Here is a 21,325-nt window from a genome sequence, read left to right on the forward strand (position 1 = left end):
CAGAGCTGTACAGCGAGTCAGAGAAAAGTATTTTCACACAGCGTGCTTGGACAAGCGACATGTTTGATATTAATAAACCGTGAATAAACAAGTGAACAGTGAGCCGCTCAGCTCTGTGTCCAGGAGTAAAAAGAGCCTGGGTGTTGGAAATTGTTACCATCCTCCACTGCTGGAGTGAAGCATTTCTCTGAATCTGGAAATGAATTTGGATTAGTGTGAGTGGATATTCTTACTCATGATAAAATTTAATGATTTGCAAATTGCACAGGGAAACTAACTAACTGGAAATGGCTAAATTACATGCATAATAGTCAAATAATGAAAAAGCTACTGAAAATATTGAGTGCGAGTATTCAGTAAACCCTCAAGTCCTTGCATGACTTGTTTTAACCAAAAAATATTTATATTCCTGATTTTTTTTTGTACTCCATAATAATAAAACCATAAGCATGAGCTCTGATTCTTTGTACTCCATAATAATAAAACCATAATCATGAGCACAGCCGGCGATCAGAGCCGTACAGCGAGTCAGAGAAAAGTTTTTTTCACATGGCGTGCTCTAAAAAGAGAAAAGTAGACAGCTTTTAATCAAGAATGGACAGACTCTTAGGCTACTTCCCACAGGCAATTCAAAACCAGTATGTCTCACATAAGCACAAATCTTTTGAGCAAATATACCCACTCAAATGATCCGAACTAAAGCCACAGAAAATAAACAATCAAAGAGGCCAATATGATCATTCCACTTTATTTTAGGATGCATATTATTGCAGCCCTCATTATACTTGAAATAAGAATAGATTCGCTGTGTCAGTACTTATCTGTGTATAATAGATTGTTAGTTTCTTTCATGTTGTTGGTGTATATACTCATTCACACCTCACATCGACATTATTAATTTTTCTATGCGTCGAAGCAGCAACACCGGAGGCCGAGCGATAGGCTCGTTGCAAACAGGCATGTTTTGAACAGGCACTGCACTAGTCCCGGCAAACAGAGAGTGAGAGAAAGGTCTGATGAGGTCTGATTGAGCACCTGGGCTGAGCAGGAAGCAGCTGGAGAGTCCTGATTACTCTGTGGACACACACACACAAAGACACACACAGACACACACAATGACACACACGTAATTCCTGAAACATGTTAGGCTTCAGTGACTTCCCAGGGTGAATTATTAAAGATTCACTACACAGTTATTAATCACACACATGCACATAGAGGGTTGTCTCACTGTAACACACACATATATATGAACACACACGTGGCAGATGCTCTGTCTCTTAGGGAGGAGGAGGACGAGGAGGAGGAGGAGGAGGAGGAGAGGGGGGGGGGAGTCCCTGGCCTCTAGCTTACATTGCTGGCTGCAACTAGAGGGGCTTTCCTGTGTGTGTGTGGAGCTTGTGCATTTATAGCTCTGCAGTGTGTGTTCGTCCAGAGGTTGTCGGTTGTTTAAAAGGCAAGGTGGGCATGGAAACCCGGTGCGGTGTGCCAGAGAGAAATAAGCGACCACACCCCTCCTCTCTCCTGTCTGTGTGGATGACATAGCCTCGGTCTTACCTCATGATGTTGGCTTTTAAGAGACACCTCAAGAATATGACTCAGTGTTTCATAAGTTAACAACCTTCAGTCCTGCGACGAGGGCAGCTTTTCTTCCGATGTAGCCGTTTTTTTTTAACGTCACACTCAAAGGCACGTAGCATTTTACCATGACTGTGCTGCGTTTTACATTCGGTCAATTTGATGATTTATTGCTTTACAGCACAGAGCAGACACAGGATGCTCTTCCTCCACTGTTACTATATCTAAAACATTCAGATGCTGTGGTGGAATAAGTTAAAATCAGGAAATAAGGGAAGTAACAACAATCCCTTGGCTGTAGGAAGCGATGTGATTTATGGGAAACTTAAGAGATTGCAAACACCGGCTTTAGACTGTTTCTCTCAATTGTGATGTAATTTGTTTACAGTGGGTGGAGGTGTCACATTTAAATATCAGTATTATTTCTAATTTAATCAACTGGCTGAAAAGTTATAAAGGATTCATGCCAAATGTTTGCAGGTTGTAGATTCTCAAATGTGAAGATTTCCTGTTTTATATTGTTGCAAATTGAATATTTGGGGAGTTTGGACTGTTGGGCTCAGAAAAAGAGATTTGAAGATGTTATTTATCAGCATTTTCTGAGATTTTATAGATTAAATATTTTGATTAATCAAAAAAAAAATTTTGAAAAAGGCTAAACATGAAAATAATCTTTGGTTGCAACTTATTATTTTTCTTGGTTAATCAATTAGTTGTTTGGTCCATAAAATGTCAGAAATGGTCTAAAATGTCTTGCTCTGTCCTGACCAATAGTCCACACATCAATTTACTGTCATAGAAGATTAAAGAAACCAGAAAATATTCACATTTAAGAAGCTGGAATCAGAGAATTTCAGCATTTTTCTTAAAAAATTACTCAAAACAATTAATCGTTTATCAAAATAGATGGTGAATAAGTTGCTGCCAACTGTCTAATCAGTAAATGAAAATTGCAGCTCTAGTTGCAACTGTAGTTAATATATTTTTAACGTGGAATGGACATGGCACCTTTAAGAAACCCTTCAATTCCTGTATTAGACTATAAAATGTGTGACTGTCCCTTTAAGTGGGCCAACTCTCTGCAGCTGCTCACCATGTTAAAGTCTGGTCACATCTAGTAGCAGACAGACAGCTTTAGTGATGTACACTCCTCTGTTTGGCTGTCACACACACACACACCCCCTCACACACACACACACACACACCCTCACACACACACACACCCCCTCACACACACACACACACACACACACACACACACACACACACACACACCCCACACACACACTCACATACACACACACACACACACACACACACAACCACACACATACACAGTGGGGTAATTGTCTGTTAGAGGCTTGGCAGGCATCCCGTGCTGCACAGCTGCACTGGGTCAATACACACACACACACACACACACACACACACACACATACACACACAAGTCAACACACAAACTATCTGTTAGTGATGCGCGGGTCTGGGTTTTTCAATACCCGCACCCACATGACCCGTTATGAGAGCCAAAAAAAGCCAATACGCAGAAATACGTGTTAATCAACCGCCCGAACACGACCCGACCTGCAAACTGTCAACTGCCCGTTTTTGACTTTTCTCTGATTAAGTCGTCACTGGTAGCCTCTTCTTGATGATGGTGTTGAATTATTCACTATTAATTAGTTATCTTGTATGATTAAACCTAAAAATTGTGTAAAGCTAACTTGTTTTTAGCCATGCTAGCAGATAGCTCTCCAGTTGGTCCACCATTTTGGTTCAGACTGAAATATTTCAACAACTGGTGGATGGACTGGATTCAAATTTGGCACAGACATGACAAACAACTTGACGATGAATCCCAATGACTTTCCTGACTTTTCCTCTAGCGCCACCATGAGGTTTTGAGTGTAATGTCCCCGCAACTATAGTATGGGATGGATTTAACTTTTGCCTCTAATCAAGGTCAAATTCTTTTAATTTGTCCAATAGTTTCTTTTATGATCAAATACCAGCAAAACTAATGACAGCCTCAATGGCAAGTATAAGGATGCTAACACGCTAATCTAAAGTGGTGTTCATGGTAAACATTATACCTGCCAAGCATGCTATAGTACAGCCTCACAGAGCGGCTTGCAACACCGAATAATCTTAATCTTATTATTAAGGCCAGTACAGCCCTGGTACACTGTAACTGCAGACTGATAGTAGACAACACACACACACACACACACACACACACACACACTCTATCTTCCTTCCCCACACCTCACTGCACAACAGCTGACCTTTGACCCAGATACCAGGCCATGTGGTCCAGTCAGTCAGTCAGTGTTGTGGTGTGTCAGACACACATGATTTCCCTCTCCAGGGTCACGTGCCTCCATGTGGGTATGGCTGACCGATGCCAACACTTAGGAAGTCAGATGCTGCTGCTGCTGCCGCTGCTCGCTCAGTGAACTGTTGCTGTTTTATTCTCTCTGTATTCCTGAAAGGAAACGTTTGGGAGAAATTAGTCATTTTTTCTCCCTTTTCAGCCTCTGAAAGGTAACATGAAGACACTGAGAAGGAGCAAATCAGTGGATGCAGGATAGATGCAGAGGGGATGCATTGAGCGCTCATTTACAGCAGTGATATTTTTATTTGGGTCATCAGTGGTACTTTTTGTTCAGGCCATGTATTTAAAATTTCAGTGGGACTACCTGATTAAAGAAAGGTTAGATCAAACAAAGCAGGATGAGGCAAACAGGATATTGTGAATTCCATCCTCGATCTTATTGCTCTCACCCTCCCCGTAATGTTCCTCTTGTTTTAATTAAGAGATAAGTTAGAGGGGAATTTCACCCTTCTAGCAAAGTGCTTTTGGCAGCGCACCTTGCAATTGAATCACAGTTTTATTATTCGGTGGTGTATGCTTTATATTACCGGGTAACTGGCTAGATGTAGTTAAAGTCAACTGTAAATGTAAGTATTTTCCAGTATAAAACCCTCATATCTAAGTACACAGGTGTACTTGGATTAGTATTCAAGTGCATACAAGGAGTGGAAGTATTGTGTTCATTATTCCTTTGCTGTTTTATTGCCTCTTTTGTAGCTTCTGATTTTAGAAGTGCAATATAAATCAAGTTTATTAATACTTTGTTTGTTTTTTTCTCAATAACATGAGATGCTGAGCCAACATCCAGCTGAGAGTTTAGTGAAATAATGAAACATGGTTTCACTCAACAAACAGGAGATGATGTTGGACGGGTTTCAAACCTGCAACGATCGGGGAGAGAAGAAATCTGAATAGTCGGGAGTCATAATGAAGGAGGCTGTAATGAAATAGAGGACGCTTTTCATTAAGCTGACGCGTCTCATCGCTTCAATCACTCGTGTCTCTCTCTCGCATCCTCGCCGGGAGGAGCTGAGACGCGAGGGACGGGTGAATATAATTCATCGAACGGGACGTCCTCGCTCGCCCCGGCGTTATTTTAGAGGAGACGACGACCACTCCTGACGCGCAGCGGCTCAACTGTCAGCTGTCAATATGTAGAAATGATTAAGTGACAGTTTAAACTCTGAACTTAATCATTTCTACTGATAGTTGGGAGGAAAACACCTGATAACTGCTCCGATTTTTCATTATTTGACTATCTATATCTGAATTAGACACACAGACGCAATTTAAATCTGTTATGTACTGAAAGAACACAACAGCCTGACTGTTTACTGTCCCATCAGATCAGCTGACCAATCAATAAACACATTCACACATCAAAGGGGGTGTTGCTGTCTGGTAGAAAAACTTCCACAGAAGATACACCTGTGGTTCCTCGCTCCTCGTCTCCTCGCTCCTCGTCTCCTCTGAGGTGCACGTAAGGAGACAGGAGAGAGAGGACGCGAGGAAGCATAAAGTTAGCGTGATGAAAAGCACCCAGAGTCCTAATCAAAGAGATGGATGGCAGGAAGGGAGGAATGCTATCGTCTAGACTTCCCTCTTCCTCTCGTATCTGGACTCCCCTTTTTTTTTTTTTTTTTTTTTTTTTACAGACCTCCAGATGGAGAATTAACACTTCACTTGACACATTGTTATGATGATGTGGACAGGTCTCTCTCTCTCTCTCTCTCTCTCTCTCTCTCTCTCTCTCTCTCTCTCTTAACAATACCTTTCTCTCTAACTCAAAACACACACAGACACAGATGAGAGAAAAAGGGCTTGTAGGATGTGTGCATAGTTCTGTGCACATCACGTGTGATGGGGAAGATGTTGTCTTTTTGTCTTTCCCTAATTCGCTCAGTGCTTCCACCTGTCTGTTGTTATGGTAACTGCGCTCTTCCTGTCAGAGCAGAGGAAGCACAGAGTTGGCAAGAATCACAAACCTCAGGAACATTTGCAAGGATGTGCTGCTCTCATCATGTTTCTTTATCCAGTATCATTAAAATACCTACTTGTGTATGAACTAGACTTAAAATAATTCTTAAAAAACTGTGATATGTGAAGCCATAAAGCATCTCAACTATTCCAGCCAGCCTGTAATCAAACTAACAAGAGAGGATAAAGATCTTGAGCTGCTGATTTCAGTTTTCTGAGGAGAGATTGCTGACTTGCCTTTGTTTAATACAGTTTATTTTTCATTTTTAGCGTTTGTCTTGTCACCTGCTGTCTGCAAGTAGGCGTGATGTGCATACCTGACACAAACACTATAAACGGCTCGGGATGAGACACTCACATCTGTTATACCTCACATCTGCTTTGTGATTTAGGCTGACAGGGCGGGTTGTACTTTCAAATCTCGCTCAGAGCAGTTGTACGATGCCTAAGCTTTTTATTTCCCTGCTTTCTCCAGTATTCCGGAGGTTATCTGGAGCTCAGCTGGTTGTCGTTCCCTCCAGCCAGCAACTGTTAAAATAACTCACCAGTTTGCATCAGGCAGCCTCTGGTGTGTACGGACAGACGCAGGCTGTTCATCTGAAAGTATAGACCTTTCTATTATCGGAATCGCCACGAGCCCGTCTGCTTAATAATGTGTGTTTTTGTCTGAATGAAGAGAGACACCAGTTTGTTGGTTTTTAGGAACTTGCCGCCTGCGGTAGGTGGTGCCTGCATCATCAGCGTGAACCGCAGCGGTTCATTCAATTTACCGCTCAGGTTTTGTTCACACTGTACTTGAAGATGCTCAGTATACCATCAAGTGTTAAACATAGTCAGAGTCTGGCTCAGGGTCATGCTTGGCAGCAGATAATAGTCAAGAGGCTCTTCAAAAATACTCTTCAGCTCTGTTCAACATATCCATTTTGTCATCTTATAGTATTTTTGCTTCTATTTATCTAGGATGGATTCCAGGACTAGGATCCATTTTTTCACAAGAGTCCTGGCGTAAATACAGTTCATTACACATCCCAGATGAACGGGAGCTGTTCGGTCGTGTCATTCTCTATATTATAACTTGTCTAGTTGATCATTCGCAGGACAAACTGAGCTCGCGGTGCAGAGCGAAGATGCAGTTGGATGTTTTCATTTTGATTGACTGTGATCGACTGCAGTTCCGTCACAGTGGGGTATCATTTTGTTCCCCTGCTCCCGCTATCTCTGACAGTTATCACTATCTATGTGATATTACACACAAACATTTCTGTGCCGAGCAGAGAGCCGCGGCGTAATCTTGTCACGTCCGAGGATTTGAAATGGCAATAGTTGTGCACATGTCATATTTCTGTCCGTCATCCGGCTTATATAACATCACAAACCAGAGCTCCTGCATACATACGCGTCGTGCTCCTCACTCCATGACTCGCCCAGAGTCCTCACATCGATCCAGACGTGCATCGATCTCACCCCCACGCACACACACGCACGCACACACATCTTTGCATTCTCAGCTCCACTCCTCTGTCTGGAGCAGTGACACAATCATCTCCGGAAAGCAGAGCGTCACTCCTGCAGAGGTGAAGTAGCAGTAACCCCACATGTGTAGAGGGTGTGTGTGTGTGTGTGCGCTCATAGATGAAATGAGTTAGGTGTTCTCATGCGGCGGTGTGCGAGTGGTTAACGGCACTACTACTATTTCATGTAGAAGTGCAGAGCTACAGCACACTCTGAGAGCTTGTTTTGTGGTTTGGGACCTGTGTGTGTGTGCGTGCATGTGTGTGTGTGTGTGTGCACCTGTCACCTGTGAACAAACAGCCAGAGCTCTTCTCCTCATTAGGCGTCTTCAGCACCTCCACCAGGACATACAGCTCCCCTACAGAGAGCACACACACACACACACACACACACACTTCTGTTCATTCACATACACTCATTTGTGTTCACACACATGCTGACTGTGAAAAAGCAATTAAATACTTCAAGTATAGCGCTGATCATCACTTACATCCTTATATACCCTTATATACAACTTTTAAGCTTAACACACAGAGGTCACACACACACACATACACACACACTTCTCCCCTAAGCTCATTCAGACCAGTCCAGTTGATCTATTTTTCACCCTGAGCTTCCATTAAGAAGCAGTACCCCACAGACAAACTCACCCACTGCAGCGCTCTGTAAAATAGATTTACTTTTTCAGGATGATAAACAAGTGATTATTTTTTCCCCCCCGGCTGCCGTTTGTCCTGTTTTATGTCCTCTCGGTGTATACGAATAAGAGGGAAATGGTGTGTACCTTGAGTCAGTATTGATTGATGTGACGGTCTTCTGCACAGTACGGAGCAAATGACGGGAGTGGATCTGAACTTGGAGTCATGTTGAGGCCGGTTTACAGCGTTCAGGCTAGAGGAGATAACCCTGTTTTGCAGTAGTTAACTAGGTTTAGGTTAGTTTATGGAATTAAAGATGCGAGGGTCAGAGAAAACGCCATCATGTGCATATCCTGCCTGTTCTGAAAAAGAGCGATCTCAAGCTAGAACCTGAAGGTTATTTGTTTTCGTTTGTAAAGAAAGTGCTTAATATTCGCACGGGAACATATCATGACTGGTGTACAGCAATTTTCAATATTTCTCTGTGATTACGCGGGACTGCAATTTGCCTCGCCCTCTCTTACTTCGGTTAACTTGATTTGTTTTTAATATGAAAACATACAAGATTCAATTACAGCGTCTCATTCAAACTGATGTAGTGTATTTTCCGGTCTCGCGGTGGCCTGCAGTCTACCTCCGTCAAGGTGGGCTAATTGAGGCCGTGCTGTGCTGCTTTTCATGCATAAACCTTTCTCTCTTAGGTTAGCAGGGTTACATATACGCTAGAGCACATGAGGAAATTACCATAAAGATAAGCGCACCATTATGGCCGCCATATTTGACATGTTTTTACAGTGAATGTACAGTAGAAGACTTTTTACCATTTCCCTTGTTGTTATGGATCTATGCTAGAAAATGTATGAAGGAGATGCATGTAAGGGTGCGATTGCCTATTAAAACAGCATTGCAGTGCTTTTTCCTGTTTTCAGTGTAGATGCTGATCACACTGATGTCATTTCTGGCAGTCAGTAATTGCAGATAATTGCCTTTATTCTGTGCCCCAGATGTAAACCAGACACTGATTACAGCAGCAGGGCGCTCAATCCTCAGCACTGGGATTTCAGACGGAGAATCTTAAAGTGAGTGCTACATGTTAGATCATCTCGCATCTCTCCGTCTCTTCTCTGCAGTGACAGAATTCAACAATGGCTTGGAGGCCAGTTCAGACTCCGACGATGAGGACAAGCTACACATCGTGGAGGAGGACAGTCTGCAGGAGCCCGAGGTCGCCGGCGCTGATGGGACCACACCGAAGGACAGCCATGACGCCGCCGCAACAGTATTACCAGTCAACGGCTCCTGGAACGGAGGTGAGATGTCACCGTGGAAACATGAGGATTATGTGTTAAAGTTTAGAGGGCTGTCAGAATGTAGATTTTCATCGCAGGTTCACTTTGCATGTGTTATGTAAAAGTAAACGTTGGCCAAATAGCCATTTCCTGCTTTAGACTGGACTTTTAAGATTGATCCTCGTAATATCTGTTAAGACGGCGAGGTTTGCTCAGCATGTTTGCTCTTTGTCAGCAGTACCCCCTTTCAGATTCACACAGTTATATAGATTCTCAGCTGGGAGCTTCCCAGTACACCCACAGGTTTACACAAGCTGTCTCCACAACGCTCTGCCGCAGCACATAGAAGATCAGTCAACTTTCACTCAGCTGTACCTTAGTAGTTGTAGTTCAGGGAGGTTAGATTGTTAGTTTTCCAGCCTGTATGCAGAGACAAATCTGGACCGATGCCTGCTTTTGGGACAGTGATAGCCAATCATTTGCACAAAATGTCCACATGACTTGCCTGTACTATTCACCTCTACCAATGCTGTAAATAAACCTTTCAAGTTGCATTAATAATGGAAGAAGTCAGCTCAGTGTGTAATTGTGTTCTCATCTTTAGATATCCATGCAAGTGTTATCAACTGGAACCAAATCAGAGAGAAGCGAGCTTATGTTCACTGTTGGGTGTTCATCATTCTGTCTAATACACTCACTAAAGCACTGAGCATTTAAAAAGATGCGAGCTACTTAATTGTATAATGTGATGCCAAGGTGACTCCGAGATAGAAAAAAAGCGTCGTACACATGCACATAGGCGCATTAATAAATTAAGCATTCTGCTGCCAGTGTTGGTGTGTAGAAACGCTGCGGGCATGAGTCAGCTGAACACAGTCACAGCTCAGTGTAGTGTGACATTTTCAGACTGTGAGGAAGCCTGACCGGAGCGGCTAGGAAGGTGGTAGGAGGCAGACTCAGGCTTGTTGAATGAGTAAAAAACAAAACAAATGTCACAAAAAACAGAAATAAATACAAGCAAATCAAATGATCATCCTCTTATTTCTACTCTCTATAAACCCACATCTCTCCCCTTAAATAGGTCCTCCAATCTACTAGGAAGAACCATATTTCTTTACAGGGGTGTCCTTTCCTTTATACCAACTGGTATATAACAGTGCTACTTGTATCAGTCAGCAGTGTTTACAGTATAATCCTCATTATAAACCAAAATAAGTACAAATCATATATGTTAATAAACCAAACATTTAACCAAGTAAAATAAATCCCCCTGTACTTGGTCTAACCCATGACATCACTGGTGATGTCAGTGAGAGTATAAAAGCAGGAAGTAGTCGGGTGACTCCCCCTTGTTAGGAGAAGTCGAGAATGATGGCGGAAATGGCGTCGGAACAGGAATCGGACAGTGAAATTGAAAATGAGGATACGACAAGACCAGATGGCATTTTCAAGAATCCACAAGAGGTCGGACAGTTTGTTGAAGGAAAAATTGGAGCTATTAAGTCGATTGTGTATCTAAGCGTCAGGGAATATTAGTACATATAAAGATCAGAGTTGTGTGGAATGTTTCCGACTCGGACCAGAAACAGTGAAGAAAGGAGTTGTAAGTGGCGTTCCGCTGTCTGTAGACGCTGAGTCGTTTGAGGAGGATGAAGATGTGTTTGAAGCAAGAAGAATGAGAAGATTCATAGAAGGGAAAAAAGAGGACAGTAAATCGATATGTTTGACCTTTTAAAGGAGAGTTACCGGAAAGTATGACTGGATTATGTGAGCTACAAGGTGAGGCCATATGAGAAGACTCCTCTCAGATGTTTCTGCTGTCAGGAGTATGGACATGTTGCTGCAGTGTGTAGAGGAGTAAAAAGATGTGGGAAGGACAACTACAAAGCAAAGTGCCTGCACTGTGAGGGGAATCACCATGCGGGGTCAGCACATTGTCCAAAAAGGACTAAATAAGTAAAAGCGAGTAAAATCAGAACAGAAATGGAGTTGTCTTACACCAAAGCAGCACCAAAGAATGGAAAGAAAGTCCAAAAGGAACCGGAGCAGAAAAGGAATGAAGCTGAACAAAATATCTGCATGGACAAGAAAGGCTTTTTGGCATCCATCGCCATGGTTATCGTTGGTGCTGTTGAAATACATTGGAAGTCAGAAAGGATTAAAATGATTTTGGAAGCTGCCAGGAGATTCTTGAATGTTGTGGACATTTCTGGAGAGGAGCTGGATGTAACACTGAGGGAGGGATTTGCACAAACTCAGGCAGTGGACAGTGTTGTAAATGGGAGCCCTTTGGGTGAACTCTGTTAATAGTTTATAATGTGGAACTGATAAAATCCAGTAGTTGGTGTTAATGCACCTGAAAGCCGGCTGCCATCTGCCAGTAAACAACAAAAGAAGAAGAAGCAGCCACTCCCCCTTTTGTCTCCTGGAAAGCATGGTGAGTATAGTCAGAAACACAAGCTAATTAAACTGTAAATGCAGGTTAATGTAACACAATGCTAAACCTGGGATAATATGGGAGAGCAATGCTACATAAACCGGCCAAACAATGGGGGCCAATGGTGTGGTCTCACCCACTTTGACACACAGATCAACAGACAAACATAGAGTGAGAATTCATGCAACGCGAGCATGCTAAAGATGGAAAATGTGAGGTAGGCAGCTAGAGAAACGGAAAGAGACAGAAGAAGGGGAAAGTAAGCAGGTCTTAAATAATGTATAATCTCGCCGGGAGTCATGCAGAGGTTTTTCTGTATAATCTCCAGCTCTCTCTCATCCAACAAACTTGAATAAATCCCATACGCTTCCTAACAGGCTAACATGCCTTTTAATAATACAGCACTCTGCCCCGGGTCAATTCTTTACAGGGTTATTCATACTTCATCTCCCTGACGACACCATTCACACCAGTAATATGACAAGTGTATTTCCTCATTTGTGATTTTTGGTCTGGTTTCTTCCTTATTAATTTAATCAGAAATCATTCACTCTGTTTGTTAGGTGTCAAGAGTTTTTAACAGCTTCGTTTGCCGCTGCAGTGTCTGAGCTTTGTGAATACGGCGACTTTTACAGGTTAATGACAGAAAATAATTGACCAAAAAGATTTAAAGATTTCTTTTTCCACCCACAGTAAAGAGCAAAGTGGCTGGCTAGGTGTTTCCCGGTTTATAATCTTCGGTATATCAGCAGTATGAGACGCAATCGTGCACTACTTTGCGGCACACAACGTGCAGCACGATGCAAATACAAGAGATGTTCAGGTGAGATTACTGAGCTGCAGTTCAGATGTGAGCGATGACTGGTGAATAGAAACTTCAGTCAAGAGATTTAAATCAAAGAAAAATGAGTTTATAGGTTGCTGTCTGAATAAGAATAGACCGTGATGTGTCAAATGGTTTGGATTATTAGCACGGGAGTATTGATGTCATTTGTTTTTACCTTATTTCAACCTTCAACTTTTTTTTTGTTTATCTGTGTATAACCTTTGGAAACAGTCTGGCATCAGATTAAACGCCTCCGTACACTGACACCTTTAATTTTTAATGCAAAACAACATCCACTGATGTTCACCAACAGCCAACTGTAGGCGACCAACGACAGCGTGCTGCAAAATACTGACAGCGGCGGAAATTTTCACCATGTAATTGCCCCATACGACCCATACCCAAACAACCAATCAGAATCTAGCATGAAATAATGCAGGATACACTGGCTGGATGAACATCTCGGTGCTTGAATTAGGTATTTATCACACAATCTTGACATCCCTTAAAAACTGAGACTGTACAGTGTGACGCAGGTCGTGGCGAGCTTTTATTAGATCCATTCGGCATCACCGTTGATGAATTAGAGCCCGCTGTGTAAGCATCAGAGTGTTTCTGTGTATATCTACCTGCTCTCTTTGATCAGATTACTTCTTCCATCCTCCTCTCAGCCTCGGGGAACACCCACTCGCCTGAGAGGCCAGATGTTTTGCTCTCTCTCTCTCGCCTCATCTCTGACTTGCCCGTATAACACAGCATCCTAAAGGCTAACCTGCACACACACACACACACACACACACACACACACACACACACGTGTTCTCTCCTCCCCCGGAACCGCCGAGCCTCCCTCTGTTCAGTCATCTCTCTCTCTCTCTCTCTCTGATCAAACATAGCGACAAGCTTCATCATCATTCCCTGTGATCTCTGTCCTCACACTGCTGTCAGGCTGCTTCTCTGTTAAAAATGAATGACTCCGTTCTCCCAAAAAAACAATGGCTGCCAAACTATCAGGATGCTAAATATGAAACAATCTTACATTACCTCATGATAATATCCTAAAAGCTGTTTTAAAGCTGCTACACTGTATTCACTCTAGATTTTGAAGTTGTTTGATGCATGAATTTACATATTAGTGATGAAAAACAGAGTCATACCTTGCAACTAACTATTATTTTCATGATTGAAGTACTTTCTTAATTAATCAATTCATTATTTGGTCTATAAAATGTTAGAAAAGTGACCGTCACAGTTTCCTAAAGCCTGAGATGATGACTTCAGATGTCTTGATTCATCTGACCAACTGTCCAAAACATAAAGATATTCAGTTTACTATCATATAAGAAAGAAAATCATCAAATCTTCACAACTGAGAAGCTGAAACAAGAGAAAACGACTCAAACATTGATTCAATCAGCTCTACTTTTGATTGTTTTTTTATTATTATACCACCTATGCACAAGACAAGACTGTTGACTGAGATATTAGCGAACCTCTGGTTTTAATGGGTTCCCTCATTAGCACTGCCGAGACTGTGTGTGACTACGGGGACTTGAGTCAGCCAAACTGCTTCTTGTTTATCTGTGCAGGCAGGTTTCTTCACACTGCACTGGTAGATAAATACAGAACAGGTTTAGTCATGCAGGGTGGATCATATCTGCTTTTTTTTTTTTTTTTGAAAGACGGTTGAACCTTGTGTCGCTTATCAATCAATTTTCTGCTGTCCTTCCTCTTATTTTACCCGTTTTTACTTTCAGAAGTTTCACTAGCTTCAGTAAAAAAAAAAAAAAAGAGCTTTTGGAAGCTTTGCGTCTTTGTTTTGTTCTTAAATTGGTTTTTTCGTTTCTCTTCCAGACAGCTTGAAAGCTCTTTAGAACTCCACAAATTTAAACCCCCAGATACCCAAAAGTAAGTCTGCGGGATCAGCGCTTACCCATACAAGCAGACGTTGTTAAAAAACATGACACACTTTTAGCATACAAACAAAACAGCACAAAAAAAGTACCACAAGATTTAATAAGCACAGGCAGAACCCGAGTCTCCATTCAGCAGCAGAGGTTGATTGGCTTGTCTTTTACACCGCTTCTCAATGTCCCTTTTAATCCTTGATTCCCTGCAAACAGCTCAGCCTACGCAAGCATCTGACTTCATCTCAACAGCAGCAAGTTGCAGCCAAGCAGGAAATACTAAAACCATGGAGACGGCGAGAATGTGACACTCAGAGATATTGCTCTCAAGGCTTGTTTCATTGTTGCTGAATAAAGCCTTACATGGTGTGAGCAGTGCTCTGCCTGCTCACTCTCTTTCACTTTGTTTCTCTCTCTCCCTCTCTCTCTCTCTCTGAGCTCTCTCTCTCTCTCTCTCCTGTTTCCTCTGTATACCTTTTTATTTTCCTACAGTCAGTGATCCCTTTTCATCTCTTTGTATTCTCGCCTCTTGTCTACTTTGCATTTGTTTCCTCCCTTTTTTTCCCCTTTTCCTTTTTCTCCTTGTGTCTTCTTCTGCTAAGAATCCAACCACAGATATCATATGAAAGCTTCTCCTCAGTGTTTGAAGTGATAGGTGGTGCTCCCACTTTGGATATTATTAGCTGTTAATTATCCATGGAAGGTTTATTGAGCTTGTTGTTGTTCGGTGAAACTCCACGTTAGCATCGTATATTTGACTCTTTCGGACGAACTTACTTTTCAAACAGTTTTAGGCCTCCTTGATTCATTTTTTAGTAAAAAAAAATGCCCATCCTAGTATCCCAGAATACATCCACATAGCTCATATTATCATCAGGATTTAGTTTCAGATCAGATGTATCAGTAAAGGCTTATTTGTTGGCCATCAAATACCAAGAAATTACAGTACAGAACATACAACATCTCACTCAGTACACATCTTGGCCACAATTCTTTAATAACAAAATGTAATGGATCATTATCTAAACTGTTTATTGTATTTATATTTGGACCTAAAACATTTGATATTCTTTCTTTATAGCACCTTTTTAATTCTAAAGATAAGTTGAAGTGCCATACATACTATATCGTCATAATTATTACTGTCAGGTGTGAGATCTGGTCTAAAAATTCACATTGTTAATATCATCCACCAGCTCAACATCCTGAAGCAAATAAAGACAAACCTGTCAACCCTGTTGATAAAAACATGGGATTTCTTCATTCAGTAAATATGTTAACAGATAAAGAGGTTTTCAGGATGAAATACTGCTGCTGAGTGACTCACTACTGCAACGTGTTTGATGTTATGACAGGTTTTTTTTGTAAATTGTGTCAGTGCATCGTCACATCATCATTATAGATGTCATTTGGATCTCTGCTTCACTTAGTGAGCTTATTCATTTAGGCCTATATTGTGAAAATGTGATGTTATTACATATTACTGTTAAAGCTGCCAGAGATGTGTCCATGATTTTCCAATTCCTATATTCATCCCATCATTCAAGTGTCTCTGGGTCAGGATTAGCTTCAGAACAGTGTTCGGGACTTCAGCATGAGGTTTGGAGTAGGTCAGCGTGGTTCTGATAACAAAGCAGTTCTTTCTGAAAGCTGAATTGGCTTTTTACTGTTTATTGCTCGTTGCTTGTAACATTTAGAAGTGTTAAGAGTTTGAGAGGAGGATGCAGTGTTGTGCTGAGAGAAATGTGTGCAATGTTTACGACCCTTGACCTGTACTGTCAGCTGATTTCCATTGTTATCATGTAGAACCATGAACTTATTATACACTCATTTTAGTGACTAACTAAAATGCCTCACATGCCTAATATGCTACAAATGTTTGTTCTTGGTTTGACATGTTTGTGGAATAATACTGGATTTATAAGTGTTGTGTGGACGGGGAAAGTCAGGGAATCTGATTAGTTCTTTGTGGGGATTTAATAACATGATCTGAGTAAAGGAGGGTACCATTAATGTTTTTGACTTGAGTCATGGCTTCATAGCTTTACCTGGTGTTTTTTTCTCCTGAACCTGCCTCCGAACCCAGCCCGCTCACTCCGTTTAGAAAAACATTAACAAACCAGGAAGGAGGAACGTTTTTTAGTGTGTATGGAAGCGCTCCGGCTGTGTTGGAGGGAAGTCATGGAAAACATCATGAATTGTTGCAGAGCTGCAGAGCCACAGTGGGAATCCTTCAAAGGCTCGGTGTGATATTTTTGGAATTGTCTGACTTTCACTCCTGTCTTTACTCTCTCCCCCCGTCTGAGGTGAGAGGAGAAAACAGGGAGAGCAGCTGGTGTTGAATTGGTCCTCTGGTGAGAGATTAGTGTCTGCTACTCCCCCTGCAGTCTGGGCCGCACTGCAGCTCCAATCCATCCTGACTTATAAATTCACCACCGACTCAGAGTGACAGGTTCTGGCAAGGTATACGAGTGCGGCGCTACCGCTCTGTGTGTGTGTGTGTGTGCACAAGTGGGTGCTTGTGAATAAGTATGCCGGTGTGTGTGTGTGTGTATCTGTGTGCGCACCACATGATTTCCTGTTTTCATTCCTTTCTGATATTCCACATCTGTGTGTTGCAAGGTTCTGGTCGTCATTACGGCGTGGCTTTTTTGTGAAGCATTAAGTGTAATTGTAGAGTATGGTGGGAAAATATGCAGAGAGGTGTATCGGCGAGGGAGGAGGGGGGAGGAGGGTCAGACGAAGGAGTGATGGAGGGGGAATAAAGCAAGCATGTGAAGGAGAGAGAGAGAGAAACAAAGAGAAGTCAAGTCTGTTTTATTTATATAGCGCCGAATCACAACAGAAGTTATCTCAGGGCACTTTTCTTACATAGAGCAGGTCTAGAACCAACATTCCCCCCATGAGCAAGCACTTGGCAGCAAGGAAACACTCCCCTTTAATGGGAAGAAACCTCGAAAAGAACCAGGCTCTAGGTGGGCGGCCATCTGCCTTGACCTGTTGGGTTGATGGATGGATGGAGGGAGAATTAAAATGTTAAGAGGGAAAGAGAGAGAAGTGAAAGAGATGGGGAGGAGAGCTATTTAGAAAACACTGCAGTTTCTTTTTGTCAAAATCTTCATCCTCATCAAAATGCCTGCGCAATCGGAAAACAGCGAAACCTCTTCATCCAGTTTCAACAAAACCTCGTGCCTCGCAGCCAACATCTGGCACGGAGTATGACAGACTGTCTGGTTACTCAGCTGAGACAGTCTCAGCTGGTTAAACCTCCGTTCACCTGTACCGTCTTTAAATACAGCCCAACGCACCGTTTACCCGCTCGTGTGTCTGTTGTCAGACAAGCGAACAAGCGTAAAATAGATCTGATGGCGGCTCATGAGTTCTACTTTTTTAAACCGGAGAACAATAACTGGTGCGCCTCAATCTGTCAGCTTTATGATCTCTTAAGTTGTCTGACAGAACGCAGGCTGACGACTACACCTGTAGCGTGTCATGAGCTATACTGACATTTAAAAAGGAGTAATTACAGAGAAGGTTATAGTGGACATAAAGTTGTCTGCTTAGCTTTACTGCCACACAGGCGGCGACCGAGCTTCGTTGTTTTTGAAAAGCTCAATTTTCAGATTAATCAGCTGTCGGAAAAGCTGTGATTTCAGGTGTCAAAGGGTGGAAGAAGGGGCCAAAATGGAGAGAATAAGATCTGTTTTCAAATTTTAAGATTATAGAGCAGGAGAGAAAGAGAGAGGGGGGGGGGGACAGGAATGAAGAGCTGGAGAGAAAGACATGAGAGAAACAGAAAAGTGAGGATAAGAAGAGAAAGAACGACAGGAGGGAAGCGGCAGATAAGGAAGAAAAGAAAAGGGACGAGTGAAGGGAAAGGTGCAGAAAGAAACATGCAAGGTAGAGGAGGAGGAGGAGGAGTGTTTTTCAGCGGTGGGGGGAGAGAGAGAGAGAGATTTGGAAAGCTTTTGGGTGAGATCATGGGAAGCAGAGATCTGTGTGTTTAAAAGGAGGCTTAACGGGGCTCGGCCTGGGCCCGCCTCTTCTTTATGAAGACACACACACACACACACACACACACACACATAGCTGCACCTGTCCCTGACAAGGCTCAGCAGGAAGAGGCGTGGCCTTTTGGCACCGGTCCTGCCTCCGTTTAAAATGCTCGATCTCCATAGCAACGGGGGTTAACAGTTTCATCTCGCTGCTCGTTCTTAGTAATCTTTTTACAGACAGAAAGTGAAATAACTTCTCTGCCGCAGTTCCTTTACTGTTGTTAAAGAGATTACAACACTTCACCAGATCTTAACAAGGCATCAGTCACCCACCAAGAATGATGAAATCCTGTCTAGACCAACGAGTTACTCTGTCACTAATGATAAGAAATGGAAGTAAGTGTATTATTATACGGTATATTTCAAAATAATGTTACAAGAAGTTATAAACAGGATCAGGTTTTAAACATTTTGGGCTGAGCCATACGTTTCTCTGTTCTCTGGGAGCAGCTGAGGTCATCACTACATGATCATAGCTCATCCACCTTCAGTGAACTGGTCAGGTTAGGCTAACCCATCGTCGCTAACTTCAGGGCTAACCCCCTTCACTCTAATCAGCAGGTGGTAAACAGGATGCAGGAACTTGGCTTGGGCCTAAACTGTACACACCCTGCACTGCTACGTTCACAGATATACTGCTAACCTCATGCCAGAGAGAAACGATCAGATTAAGCATTTACATGGTTATTAGCTGCTAATATTTTCCTATTGAACAGATAATCAAAGGTTTACACCACCCCTCCTAACCTGATGGAAAATTCCTTCCGATCAGGCCCAGTACCGGGCCCAGTCTCTCCAGATTGAGGTGGTTACATGAGGTATTTTTATCCTGATTGGGCTATTATTGTGATTATTAGCGGAATATTAGGAACCATGTAAACGTATCCAACGTGATTATGCAGCCTGGTCTGACTTTTGGAAAATATGTAACATTCTTGCCGAGAGTTAGTCAGCTTGATTCCGTCCAACTCAGTTACTTCCTCGCAACCGTCCATAACTCTGAGACGTCACCGCTCCCAGACGAGAAACAGTCCAACACATATCCAACCATTCACATGTCAAGCCACATGTATAGTAATCTAGTGAATGTTTGGCGTTTTTGCTATAAAAATTACTTAAATGATTATTCAAATGGAGGAAGTGCAGTATCATACCACCGTTACATCCCCAGGTCACATTAGAATTAAGCCCATCGGTTTAATTGTTCCTCATAAAGCTCAGTACGGTTACAGGGAAACACATGTTTTCTCTTTTCACAGAAAGCCACTTTGTTCCATCATTGACAGATTTCATCAGGACGGTTCAGCTGCTGCCATGTTATTATATAAGCTGGTCGTAACTTTCTACAAGTTATAAATTGAAGATGTTTTTATCGCTAAGAAGATGTGACATTGTGTAATATCAGCAGGTCTCAGTGCCGGTTGTTGCTTCGAGAGGTCGGAAGGAAGGTTTTTTAGTGAATGTTGTCCCGCAGGACGTTAGCTTCCTGCACAGTACAGCTGATGCATGAACCGCAGTGTTGGTGTTTTTCTGTTAACCTTCGCCTGCTAAGTCATTTTTGTACTTGAAGGTCAGTAGAACAAGCTGTGATTTTTAAAGGGATATATTCTTGCAAGTCAAAGAGTCACATTTTGAGTGCTATCAGTTTTTTCTCGTCTTCAGATTTGAGAAAGTTTAGTGCCTTTTATAAAGATTTCAGCCTCTCTTGAAGGTGTGAAGAGTTTCAAATGTTTGCCCGATGTCTCGCTCTCAGCTTCTGATTCCAGTTTTGATGATAAAGCTCTCTTTATTCTGTCCTCTGACTTTTGGCCTTAACAGGTTTCACTCTTAACTCTGAGCAGCTCTGAGCTTTCAAAGCATCAGCAGTGAGTTTGGAGTGAATTTACAGATTTGAGCCGTTTGGTTTTGGGAAGCCCTGTGGCGCTCCCTAGTGGTGGCGCTACAAAATAACATCACATGCAACTGATTATTCAGTCATTACAGTATAGTAGAGTTTATTAAGTCTTCAGAGGGTTAAAATATCAACGTTATCAGTAGGATGGCTACTTATTCAAAGGACAAACTCCACTTATCACCCTCTATACATCCACTCTCCACCTGCTGACATGATCCTTAACTTTGTTTTGTATGTTTGTCTTTCAGTGAAGGAGGAGTGCGTGTCAGAAGAAGAAGAAGAAGAAGTAGAGGGAGAAGAAGAAGAAGAAGAGGAAGTGGTGAAAGATGCCCTAGTGGAGGAGATTCTCCAGCAGGGAGACACAGCCATCATCTATCCCGAAGCCCCCGAGGACGAGCAGAGTCCAGCAGAGACGGGAGGCGCAGATGAAAACGGTAACACACAAACACACCACTGCATACATACAACAGTGCTGTTCCACCCCCGCTCCATTTGTATTAAGAGCTGCACAAGACAAGATTTTAATGTAGAAATAAAAACATTATATTAGTCTCAATCATGAAGTGTACAAATTGCATTATTTGCCCACAGTACAAGTACAAATTAAAGGAGAATGCTTGATTTGGACTCTTAACAGCCATAAATAAAGTGATGGAAACAGTTTTTCTTACTGTTCACTTCGGCTGCATGGAGACTGATGAAAAACAGTCTCATGAAATACTAACCACTTCTTTCTAAGATCTCTGATTCCAGTTAAACATGGAAGTAGAGACTGAACAGGCTCCCCCAGAGGCTACATGAGGCTTCATTCTGAAGGATAAGAAAGAGACAAATG

The 21,325-nt window shown here is 42.3% G+C and overlaps 1 protein-coding gene across 3 annotated transcripts in view; it reads left to right on the plus strand.

The window, feature by feature from the left end:
• LOC137194581 (zinc finger E-box-binding homeobox 1-like) overlaps window positions 1-21,325 on the plus strand; it is a 72,501-nt gene that overhangs the window by 36,415 nt on the left and 14,761 nt on the right. For all 3 annotated transcript variants that reach the window (XM_067606617.1, XM_067606618.1, XM_067606616.1), the window contains exons 2-3: window positions 9,213-9,392; window positions 20,739-20,924. In XM_067606617.1, coding sequence (XP_067462718.1) covers window positions 9,213-9,392; window positions 20,739-20,924 — 366 coding nt within the window. The remainder of the gene's footprint in view (window positions 1-9,212; window positions 9,393-20,738; window positions 20,925-21,325) is intronic.

Source organism: Thunnus thynnus, chromosome 12 (assembly GCF_963924715.1).
Source record: "Thunnus thynnus chromosome 12, fThuThy2.1, whole genome shotgun sequence".
NCBI classification, from domain to species: Eukaryota; Metazoa; Chordata; class Actinopteri; order Scombriformes; family Scombridae; genus Thunnus; species Thunnus thynnus.